This window comes from Hippocampus comes, unplaced genomic scaffold (assembly GCF_001891065.2).
Source record: "Hippocampus comes isolate QL1 unplaced genomic scaffold, H_comes_QL1_v1.1 scaffold270, whole genome shotgun sequence".
Taxonomy (NCBI): domain Eukaryota; kingdom Metazoa; phylum Chordata; class Actinopteri; order Syngnathiformes; family Syngnathidae; genus Hippocampus; species Hippocampus comes.
In genome coordinates, this window is record NW_017805631.1 from 428,656 (window position 1) to 441,705 (window position 13,050).

A 13,050-nucleotide genomic window follows, 5' to 3' on the forward strand; every position below is an offset into this window, starting at 1 on the left:
TCCCGGCCTCGAAAAAAAAAAAAAAGTCAGCGAGAGAGAAGCCCGACCCGAACCCGAAGCAATGATTGACATTTTTAGGCCCGACCCGATCTTACCTATAGTGTACAAGCATATGTGTGTGTGTGTGTGTGTGTGTGTGTATATATATATATATATATATATATATATATATATATATATATATATATATATATATATATATATATATATATATATATATATATATATATATATATATATATATATACATACACACAGTATATATAATTTTTTATTTTTTCCGGAATTTTCAGGAAAGTTCACTTTCATCTCTGTACAAGTTAAACTTCATCACAAATAATGAAAATATCTAAAAATTTTGACGTGCAGGGAAAAAAGTACGTTTTTTTTTTTTTTTAAATCAGTGTCAAAAGTTTAGGGAAACACAAAGTTATCTTTGATTAAAATTTGATGTTGACCAGTGTTAGGGTTCATTTTCACTTAATTTGCATGTGTGTTCGGTCACAATTTATTTCTCCTTTTGTTCCGGAAAAGAATGTCTCTGCTGAAACGGCTTGTGATATTGTCTTTTTTTTTCTGACTGGATCATTGGCCTAAGGTACTTTGCGTGAATGGTTAACAAATCATGCATCAGATTTTCCTGTGTAAAATAATATTTCCATCATGGCCATTCGCAAATACTTGAAAAATATGATGCCATACTTTTTTATTTTACAGTATTAAAAGAACAGCATTTTTAGATCCATGCATCTGGCAGTTAGGGCCTTTTGTAATCGCTGTTTATTTTTTATCTTACTGTATGTCTATGTGACGTCTTATTACTAAACACTTTTTTTTTAACTGTACCATTTAGGTCAAGTAAAATGTAGCTTCAGTAACTGTAGTCAGTCCAGTTGAGTTGTGAGCGCAGCGTTACGATGGTCACAAATTAGCCTTTGTCATGGAATTACGATGACAGTCATTTGAGGCATCTGTGTTGTTTGCATGTCTGCTTCACAGTTCTGAGGTTGTCGGTTTAAGTCTCACCTTCCAGCCTTAAGTTGTGAAATGTGGAGTTTGCTTGCATGGGTTTTCCCAAGGGTACTCTGGCATTCTCCCACATTCCAAAAACCTGCATGTTAGGTTCACTGGAATGCTCTGAATTGCATGAGTGAGTGTGAATGATTTTACCAGTCCACTTCTTACCCAGTCAGTTGCGACAGTCCAGCTCACTTGTGACCCCGATGAGGACAAATGTTATAGAAAAAGGATGGAAGGACAGTCATTTGAGTTTGTTATTGTATGTCCTAGTTTTTTTTTCACCAGCTTCTTTCACAGGACAAATCTTTTTCTGCCCTCTGCAGGTTGCAAACGCGCTCATGCAAGAATTGTTAAACATGCAGTACAGTACTGAGTACTTGTTCACACAAAGCCAAAATACTTTTGAGGATGTAAAACAATTGTGCTCTATTATGTAATTGTTATCCTGTAGTAAAATAAGTCATGTTTTGCCTCATAATGTGCGTGCGCGCAATGTGCTCATAGTCCCTGTACTCCATCTTTATTATTGCCACAATGGTTTTTTTGTTATTTCTATGTCTTTCAAAAATATACCTTTCCTGTATTGTCTTGGATGGTTCAAAATAGCACAGCGGTACTTATCTCGCATAAACCGAAGTAAATGTTAGGATACATTTGTTAGTTAAACTTTTAAAAACTCACGTAGCTTACACACACATATCTCGATTAAAAAATCCAATCAATTCAAGCAATTTATTTATCTACTGTACAGTCGACCCCCGCTATTCGTGACGGATTGGGACTGGCTTGGCCGACAAATAGCCCAAATTCATGTATAATTGACATCCATTGAAATGCATTGGGGGAGGTGGGAAGCAAAACAAAACAATTAAACGCTAAACATTCTCACAAAAATGCTGATAAACATTCAATACATGGAAAATGAGAGGGTGTGGGGAGTTGGGGGATAGAGGCTAACCCCTCCCCAAAAAACTCAAATTAAAAAAAAAAAAAAAAAAAAAGTACTGTACCAGTATATGTTGAGAAAAGTTGGCTTATCGACAATGGCATCACAGAACAAAGCCATTGATCAATCGGCAAATTATGACATCACAATCCAATCAAAAATTAGTTTTGGAAATGCAAAGTTTCCGCCCAACGCCAGTGAGATGCAACACCTTGCATACGAATTACAGGGTGTTGCTCTTAATCGTCATTGGCTTCAAATTTGCCTTAGTTTCTTTAAAAAAACACATTTCCTTGTGTGGATAAAATATTTGGGTAGATTATATTTTATATATGTTAAAAGTTTAAGAATGACATACGCAAATTTTGCAAACTCATTCACAAATATCAAGCTTGTTCCATAAATTCATTACAGCTTCAAAATTGCGCACATGTACACACATACACAGAGAGAGATCCACAACACAACCTCCATAGGTGTGCATCAAAATAGAAAATGTTATAACATGTCCATCAGTAGTTATGTTTCATGATTTTAATGATCAGTGGTCACTCATATCACCCAGTGTCACAAGTTTCTGATCTAATGATTACCGTAAACTCATATTTGCTCTCTCTCTCTCATCTCATCTCTCAATATCATTAGCTTGTTGTTAGCATTAGCTTTGGTGTTATTGAGTGTTTTGGAGCGCATACTGCGCTTTTGATGACGTATCGATCGGATGTGTGTGGATGAGCATTTCATTGCATACATCGCATACATACGAGGCGTGGAAAAAACATCTGATATGTGTTGTAAATGGACAAAAAAAATGTAATTGAGCTGCAGTGTGGACATAACTTTAATCCCTATTATTGTCACAGTTACCGGTACTCAGTACCACAATGAGGGATTTAGCTCATAACTTGAAGTGATGTTTGTGAGAAGGGTGGAAGAAGGAACAAGCAGATGCTTTTCGCAGAGGCCAATCATTCACCAAGCGATGGCCTGGTGCAGATGCATATTCCGCTCAGAAGATAATCCTCAACGGTGGTGGGCTCTGGTGAAGGAGTTTACTGCAGGTGGCTAAAAAAAAAAAAAAATATATATATATATTTTTTTTTTTTTTAATGTCTCTATGCGGCCCGGTACCAAATGGTCCGCAGACTGGCAACGACTACCAAAAGTCATGGTTGGTAAGTACCTTGGTTTTAGGTTCACAAAGCTTAAAACCTTGTATCATTTAGATGGAGGTCGGCAACACGCGGCTCCAGACCACATGCGGCTCTTTAGCGACATCTAGTGGCTCCTTGGAGCTTTATAAAAAATGTTTGAAAATGGAAAAAGATTTTGATAGTAGGCTAATATAGCTCACATATATATATAGATACATGTTGCAGCTCCGAAAAAGGAGAGCTGTGGTGTTGGTTTTTTTAAAACGTACACTTTATTTATGCTTTTAACAGTCTCGACAAAGAGAGACACGTCTGCTTCCGACTCGTGCCTTTTCTCTTCTCGTTCGACTCGAGAGGCGTTCAAAGCCAGCCTCAGAAAAGCGGAACTTAATGTAATGATCACTTCACTGACACTAAGAAAAGCGAAAATAATGAACCAAAACAAAAAATCAAGCGAGGAAATTACAAAATAAATTCTATGGGGGCGTTTGTGAACACACAACAAAGGAATGAATAACATAAACAATTCCGCCACAGTCCAGTCTCCTACATACATACAGCATGTGTTTCTTTCATTGTAAGTTTTATAGAAGGCTTTTATTTTTTTGCGGCTCCAGACATATTTGTTTCTTGTTTTTTTTTTTTTTTGTCCTATATGGCTCTTTCAACATTTTGGGTTGCCGACCCCTGATTTAGATAAAGTTAATCTGCGTCTCATGAGTCCACAATGCTTGGTTCTTTTTCTTCTTCTTCTTACTACTGAGTGTTTTGTAGCTTGTGGTGTAGCCTTTGTGCTTTTTGTTCAGGAAGTCTTCTGTCAGCAGTTGATTGTGATGCTGTACCTTAATTCCAGACCCTTGGCCTGTGGAGGTTGTTGCTAATGTCGTCAATAGTTGTTGTGGGGCCTCCGCTTCAGCTCTCACAAGCTTTATCATCAATTGCGACTGTTTTTCCTTATCTTAACATTCAATACAAGTGGTCACCAAATATCCTTAAAATGTTGCATTGTTTCACTGTCATGCATGCAACTGACAACTTTGAGTCATGGGCAGTACCATGTTGGTACTGATGCAAAGCACATGCGCCAGGATGATGGCAGACACAAACTGCCTATTGCCTGTGTTGCTGTGTGGGTTGCAGCATTTGGTCAACATGCAGTCACACTGTGAGTCTTGCTGATCGGCTGGCTGGTGGAATCCTGAATTCCACCCAATAAGACTTTAGAGACACACACACACACACACACACACACACACACACACACACACACACACACACACACACACACTTGTGCACAAACGCATCAATTCAGCTTTTGTGTGTTTTCTATGAATGGGCAGAAGCCTCCAGTTTTTGTAAGAGGGGGAAAATAAGGGGGTGGGCTCACAGGAATCCTACTCCTCCCTCTCTTTGCCCCCTGCCTGCCCCTCCTCTGCGCCCTCTTCTCCCACAACATTGAATACAGGCAGAGAGAGCAGACGAGAGAGAGCTGGACAGCGAGGTGAAGGGTTGAAAAGAGAAGACAAAGAGAAGTGGAGACAGTTTTTGCCATGTTCAGGATTTACCACCCAACGCTGATTAATTCTCCTGCTTTTTGTTGTTGCTGCTGTCTTCAAGACGTCCATCATCCCTTGTAGTGTCACATATGATACGGTTTTCTACCCAGTGGGTAACAGCATTGTTTATCAACGAAGTCCCGGACCAATGTGGAGGGATAGATGTTGAAGAGAGGAACATATCTGTTTTTTTCCCATGGATATTTTGTTGTTCGCTCTCCTCCCTCCACTTGCTTTCTTTTGTATTCACGCGCCCTCCCTCCTTCCTTTTTTCCTTCGCTTGGCTGCACAGGCTGTTTTTTTGGGGAATACAACGGATCCCCTTCCCAGAGACCTCCTTTGACCCATTCCAATAGCGTTGTCCCCCTGGATGCCGTCCTGCTGCTTGCGAATTGATCGCGCAAATCTAAAACAGACTTTGTTTCTCTGGACTATCAGTCTTATTTAAGAAGCAGCGAGACTGTGGATGGACCCGCTGCTACGTGCCTTTCTGAATCAAATCTGATGATTATTTTGGTCATTTCATCAGCGACATGTCCATGAATGTCATTCTTTTTTGGTCACAAAATGGTGGTGGTTTGATTTTCATTCATTGACTTGAACTACTGGTTCTGCAGAATGGAATTCACGTGATAAGCTGCAGCCAGGTAGCCTTGAGTCTTTTCCCTGGCTCCAAGATTCAGCTTGCTTTTTTTTTTTCTTTTGACTCGGCCTTGTAGATCAAATTATCACCTGTTTGTTGTCTGCCACCCAATGTGGCGAGGATGAAGAAGACACACAGCAGCACACTGAGGCGCGTGTGGCCCAGCTCTGAACTGTCAGAGCGGCTACTGTCACAGGCAGCCAGTTCGGAGCCTTCCAGGAGCCGACGCTCTCGGAGTGAAAAGGACTACAGAATCCACAAACACAGGAAAAGGAACCACTATCCTGCACAGTACGTGTGTCAGAGTCCACCTGCTTACTTTTTCACAGGTACTGCGCACACGTCACCAGAAAGATTGTTTTTGATTTGACAGAACTTCTTAAAAGTCGTGGACTCTCTTTATTTGGGATTAGTTTTTATTTGATTTTTACAAAGGAGTATTGTTATCGTCATGTGTCAATCATGTGAAAAACAGGTACCTTGAGGAGAACTGAGTATTACTGCTCCATAGTTAGCTGATGAGAGTTGTTGCCATGGATACAATCCAGCACGTTAGACAGGTTATCGCGAGTCTGCCTGGTTCCATTTGGTGTATTTGTTTCTTTGTACTTGTAGCTGTGGGTAAAAATGAGCACCTGCATGTGTGCATGGATGGAATCAAAAAAATTCTATACTTGTAAGGATAAAGCGGATCAGAAAATGGATGGAAGAATTCTCTCAATGATCCCATCGTTTATTCAAGTTTTTGGATTCAAATCTGTTTGTACATGTTCAGTGCAGGCATTATTTTTGTTTGGGTTGGGAACAAAGCTTTCTACATTTTGGGAATTGCCCTGAGCTATCAAGTCCTCACAGTCCACTTATACCTTCCGGTGAAGGCACTGTGCAATTCCAAAAAGAAACTTAAAAGGACACACAAATACTGTATGTCCGGAAGCTAACACAATTGCCAGCCAAGCTAGTCATTCCAACTCAGTCAATCATCACAACAAGCAGTGCATGTGTGCAGTGGAAGCCCTAATTTGAATGGCACCATATGAGCAAGACCCCTTTAATGCTGAAATATTATTTGTGACAATTATTTTCCCTGCAAAAATAAATTGTAATCTATTTAAGTAGTAAGCTATTCATTTTTTTCTCCACTGTTTAGTGAGAAGTGGTCGTGTACATTTTTCAAAATACTGGAAGAATGTTACTGTATTTCATAGAAGGTTCTTTATCATTAACATGTCCCTCAACAAATGTCAGGCACGTGCACACATTGACCTCAAGTGGTGCTCAAATGTGCCCATTTACCCTGGATGAAAAAGTGCCCTTTTTGCTGCATCCTTTTTCTTAAAGGGGAAGTCAAGTCAATATTTTCTATGCACCCCCACTAGTCTGAACACAGCAATATTTCCTTGTGGAATATGAATTAATTAGCAAAATCCACCCATTTTTATCAATCTCAGGGGATAGCCATTTTGCAACTCTTGCAGTCAACTGAAAATTACATCACTCAGGCTTAGGGCTCTTTTTTCTGACTTTGGGGATGTGACGACATTCAGAAGCTGAGCCCTTAGGCACTATGACGTCATTTTTAGACATCAAGTGGTAAAATGGCTGCCCCCCGAAATGGATAAAAACGTGTGGATTTTGCTGCTTAATTCATATCCCACAATATGAATCAGAGTAGTGGGGTGCATAGCATAGAACATGTTTTGGGAAGAACATTTTTTAATTGACTCCCACTTTACATCATACTTACAAAAAAGTCTCTTTGTCATCAATTCCAACCGAAGTGTCCCCTCCTTGATTTGTTAGGGGTTAATCAGGCCCTTGAAATGGTGGCGGGTGTGTGCTGACCCTCGTTTAAAAGTCAAATGTGAAGTAAACTTGGCCAATCATCTTTTGACTAATACTTTGGGCTAAAATTATTTTAAGCATACTGTCGTTAGTTTTACACTGCACACAGGCTGGTCTCAAGGCTCTAAATCAGTGGTGCCCAACCTTTTTTGACCGAAGATCAACTTTTCGAACAACCAACCTCCCGCGACCGACCCATTACCGCACATGCACGCATACACATGCCCTTACACACTCATGCCATGATGAGCAACAGCCATAACGGCCCCTAATTTGAACGAAACAGAAAAATAAAGTAGACACAGGAGTTTGTGGGCTTGTGAAAAGGAAATCACTGCCTACCTTCGTTGAGACCTGATGCGGAGGCATTGGACACACTTTTGCAGAGTGTTAACTATCATAGCTCACGTGTACCGTTTTATTCATTCTTTGCCAGTACCCCCATTCTTTAAATACTTTTTGTCAAAGTGAGACTTATAGGATGCTAAGAGTGCACACACACACAGACACACAAATGTTTTGAGTTTTTTTTTTTGGGGGGTGGGGGGGGGGTTCCTTTCCCTCGACACCCCTTGCTATCGACTTGGGACCAGTCCATGAGCTACTGGTCGATTGCGATCGACGTATTGTGCACCCCTGCTCTAAAGTATGAGCTGTGGGTGATTGTCTTTTGTGCTTGGCAATGAAAGGCATTGATCAACATAAGCCGATGAGATACCTTTCTGCAGAAATTGTCTGATCGCTGTATACTACTGATTATTTATTTTTAGTATGTATACTTTTGGCACTGGGTGCAATTTTGGGGGGGGGTTGAGCCCCCCCCAATGTCTTTGTATGTGGCTGATGAATGTGAATTCTCTCATTCTTTTTGCACTGTATCAATTTTAATCGTATCGCTTGCCTTGGTGAGTGACGTGGGCATCAATGGATGAGAGTGGCGAACTGGTTAGCATTTAGTTTCAGTTACTTGGCGTGTGTTGTAGCCATTGCAAGCTTCTGAAGGAATGTGCTCATGACTTGTTTTATTACCTTTAATTCAATAATTCATTTTGGATCACTTGCAGGGGCATTACAATACGTTCTAACTAGCGATGGTAGATATATGGTACTTTCTTAAATCACTGATACAGTACATTACCTTCTCTATTGGTCAAATTAGACATGCTGTTGTTGTTGTTGAAAAAGGACTCAAGCCATGGCAGTTCCGAGAATCAGTCATGGCTCAATCAACCTCAAACCATAGCTGAAATCTCGGCTACCAAGATGTGCATAGAGTGTTGAATCGCGGTTGGACATGCGCAAAAGCAACATTGTTATCTGCGTCGTCTGGATTTGTGGCTTAAACGGTGAGAAGCTGCACCTTGCCTGGGGCACAGAGGTTTTGCAAACTAGACAGAAGCCGAGAGTCTATCACACCCTGATGCTAATTAGCACCGTGGTACCTCTGCTTCATGGACTCATATGGACAAAGTCCATCAGGTCTGCCCTCGGAAACTAAAATTAAGCAAACCAAGACTTCGTTCTATGAGTTAGGTAGCTAACACCCGTGTCGCTTTGTGCGATCGGGTTCGTTTAATAATACACCTCCTGGAAAGATTAGAGGTTCATTATTTGGACTGCCGTCTTGGTCGGAGGGAGAAAGCAATCATCATGTGTACAACTCGTAGACTCTCGTACGACTGCCTAACGGCTGCACATGCTCTGTGTGTACTCTGTGCGCTGTGGACAGGCATCCCTAGTCGAACAAGCAAATACGATTTGCTCATATCATTACAACACCTACCTCGCTTCTTTCTTTCAGGACCAGGCTACAATGGATGCAGAGTAGAAAAGGTTTCACACATAATGTGGTGCTGTACAACGTTAACTAGAATAGCTTGAGAGTGCATTTCATAATAGGAAGCGCCGCAGGAGGATGCCTTCGGAGAAGTGGGTTCTCGCCAAAACCCGTCTTGGTTGTTTGATGCAGAATTCTCCATAGCAACTCCTCTGTGAACGTGGCCCACGTCAGATCTTGTCCTGGTTGGTTGTTTCAGAATCCATACAGCAGCAGCAGTAGATTCGGTCATCGTCACCTGTTCCCCTCTCCAAGCAAGGCAGGATTTGCAGGAGAAAGAAGAAGCGGTCGTAAAACATGCACATGTAATTTGACTAAATGCAAGAGTACAAAAATAAGTCTTAAGTAGAAATTTAAACACTGCTGCAAGGTTAGAAGGTTCAGACAAAAACCACGATGCCACCATTTCCATGTGTCACAGCTGATATTGTTTAGTCACACAATTCAGTTTTTGTCTCATCTGACCACAGAGCTCTCCAGCACTCCTCCTCAGTCAAGTTGAGAAGAAACCATTGGACCTGATACGTTGTTTTTCAAAGCTTTTGACAGCATAATCATCAGGCGAGGTCTGTTTCTGTTTTCTATATAATCCCCCTGTTCCAGAAAAAGGAACATCATCTGGATCCGTGGAGCATCTCTTGGCATGTTGTGACAACCCAACTGTGGTGTGTTCAGCACGTCAGTCATTTGATTATCTTTCCAAAATGAAAGCAAGGCAAGATATTTATCCTAATTTGTTTAGTTTGGCTTTCATCAATCAAGCTCAAGATGAATTCATCTGCTCTTTTGGCTCCTCCCATCAGGTGTCGACGCAGCTAATTATGCATCCAACTTCAGTGATGGGTATGGCTAAGTCTGTAATATTTCCTTTCAGTATCTACACTTGCTGCGTGAAAGGAATACGTGTGTATGGCTCCAACTGAAAGCCACTGTTTCATTTTTTAAAAATTTATTTATCGCTTTAATTCCTTGATCGGCGGCCCGGTAGTCAAGTGGTTAGCACGTCGACCTCACAGTGCAGAGGTACTGGGTTCAATTCCAGCTCCGGCCTCCCTGTGTGGAGTTTGCATGTTCTCCCCGTGCTTGCGTGGGTTTTCTCCGGGTCCTCCAGTTTCCTCCCACATTCCAAAGAATCATGCATGGCAGGCTGATTGAACACTCCAAATTGTCCCTAGGTGTGAGTGTGAGCGCAGATGGTTGTTTGTTTCTGTGTGCCCTGCGATTGGCTGGCAACCGGTTCAGGGTGTCCCCCGCCTATTGCCCGAAGACAGTTGGGATAGGCTCCAGCACCCCCTGCGACCCTGGTGAGGATAAAGTGGTTCGGAGAGTGAATGAATGAATAATTCCTTGACTGAAGTCCCTCAAATCATAGACTGAGCTTTAATTTTTGTTGTTGTTGTTTTCTTTTTGTGAGGTATGTGTTTTAAGTATGGAAGAATATTAACTGAACCTTTATTTATCCTGGTAAGGCAAATGAGTCTGAAGTTTTCAATGTACTATGACCCATTTTAATATTGTGATGAAAGCATCAGCATGCTCACGGAGCTTCCGCTTGTCTCATAGTAACAGTTGAATAGCTGTTTTGTGATGATCTGGAATGAGGACCAGCAGCTCTCAACAGGAGAAACTCAATGTATCATGAAGCTGTTGGGCTCTTATTCCCCCAGGCTTACACACTTTGAGAGTATCTTCTCTTGTATTTGTACAGTGCTTAACCGAGCTGGATAACCACGTGTGTCCTGTGACTTGTCCTATTTTGTAAGAATCTACCACTTGACAATTGCTGATTCAGTCTATGGCTTTGTATTGTAAAATTATGTTTGAACTTTTGCTCATTGCTTGCTTCTGACGAATGAAAATTACATTTGCTGTGAGTACATTTACATGGACTATTCCTCATAAACGGATAATAAATGGTGACTGTTAATTCCAACCAACTTAATCGAATAGCTTCGTTATGGGCTGTTGAGGTATTATCTGGATTGGGAGTATTAAACAGCTGACTTGTGCATGTATGCACAGTCTTAGGGATGTAACAAAGCGTGTATTGTACGGAGACAAACAAGGCAAATAAGCTCTACATTGTGCTCTGACTTTTGCCTGGTTTCTACACACAAATGTCCAACATCCAAATACAACTCTATTCTGTTCCCAAATATTCAACATTGAAGCTTTGTTTACAACTGAGATCCCATCGTTGTTAATGCTTCACAATGAAGGACAACATTGCTTCTGTCCAACCATGTGGGGATGCACGTTCTGTACCGAATAATATTACGGTGCCTCGATTGATATTACAGTTTGATGGAAAATAAAGTGAGGCCACATTTTTGCAAGAATAGTTGTTGATGTTTGGAGAAAAAGTATTCCAGAAGTGTGATTTTAAGGGTGTTTCTGAGAACATGAACTAGGCACTGGAGTCTATATCACCAAATGTAGTCTGGCGATAGATTTAGAGAGCACGCCATTCATTCAAAACATCAACAAAACGACGGTACATACCAAATCAAAATTGATGGTAGTTTTTATCTGATGTAAATTAAACTACATACAGTGATCCCTCGCTATTTCGCGGTTCGTTTATCGCGGCTTCAGTGCATCTCGGATTTTATATTCATAAAAAAAAAAAAAAAAAATCGCGGACCGTTTGCGGACTTAAAAAATAATAATTTTGTATGTTTATTGGTCGCAACTTCACGGATTTTTGTATATCGCGGGTGGTTTTGCTCCCCATTAACTGCGATAAACGAGGGATTACTGTCGTTGAATTGAGACGGGGGATTTGCTTCATTTTTGTAGCTGAGAATGGCTGGCTCCTTTTGCCAACCCCAAATCTACACCAAACCAAAAGAGCACTCTCTAACTTTTTGTTGCTGTTTCACAGGAATCCTGCTTGCAGCCAGGGCCGGGGGATAAATCAATATCAGTGTGTATCATGATAGACACGTGATCAATATAAATAGATAATACAGGGTGTCCATAAAGTCTCTTTACCATTTCAAAAATGTATTAAAAATGTAATTGATTAGATATTTTATTCAGATTCGTTCTATTGTATTCAGCGTTTATTAAAGTTTTTTTTTACCTCTTTTAATACACGTGGGCACCATTAGTTGCACGAAGCACATCAAGACGGTACTCGATTTCTTGCCATGTTCACTGTAGCATAGCCTCATCAATTGTGGCAATGGCATCAATAATCCTTTGCTTTAGGTCAGTAATGCCCCTTATCTTTGTTCGATACACGATATCTTCATTAAAAGAGGTAAAAAAAAACTTTAATAAACGCTGAATACAATAGAACAAATCTGAATAAAATATCTAATCAATTGCATTTTTAATACATTTTTGAAATGGTAAAGACACTTGATGGATACCCTGTATGTTAGATAGAAGAAAAAAAAAGTAACAAAACCTCTATCCTGAATTGGAAAGCATTCTGAAAGAAGCAGGCAGGGGCTACACAACGGCATTAGATTTGTGCCACCATTACAAGCACGTAAGAGGACGTTTTGAGCACAGAGGACAGTTTTCAGCGGACAAAAAAAAAAAAAAAACATTCTTGTGAGCCAGCGCTAAACTGCCGACCTGAATGAAGAATTAGAATCGTTCCAAAGCTGCTTCAGAGCTATCTGATGAGCTGATCATTTGAATCGTGTGTGTCGCAGCCGGGAGAGATGGAAAACAGGCAGGACAGCGACCCTCCAGGCCCGTAGCTGGACATACCTGCGCGAAGTTGTGCGGTTGAGCAATTGCGCACTGCTCTGACCCGCTAAGCGCACACGGTGACGCAACATGCACACATTACATTTCGATACTCATTCCTTCATTTGCACACAAATTTAATCCACAAACAGAACACCACACACACACCACACGATTCCCACTTCGCTTACTGTTTCAGTAGTGGAAGGGCGCACACTCAGTTGTTCTGCTCCAGTTTCGAAACCTTCATTGACACACTCACCACTGACGTAGATGAGACGCGCCATTCCGATCCATTCAGGAGTCCAAACATGGGCGTTTGTTATTTTTATATATATATATAT

At 40.8% G+C, this 13,050-nt stretch overlaps 1 protein-coding gene across 2 annotated transcripts in view; it reads left to right on the top strand.

Moving 5' to 3' along the window:
* Nucleotides 1–13,050, top strand: part of LOC109522827 (storkhead-box protein 2) — a 66,280-nt gene that overhangs the window by 5,578 nt on the left and 47,652 nt on the right. Inside the window, exon 1 of one of the 2 annotated variants that reach the window (XM_019881641.1) lies at nt 4,588–5,648. The exons of the other annotated variant lie outside the window; for it this stretch is intronic. Coding sequence (XP_019737200.1) covers nt 5,441–5,648 — 208 coding nt within the window. The 5' untranslated portion in view covers nt 4,588–5,440. Of the gene's footprint in view, nt 1–4,587; nt 5,649–13,050 lie in introns of those variants that run through there. 2 annotated transcript variants of the gene reach the window in all.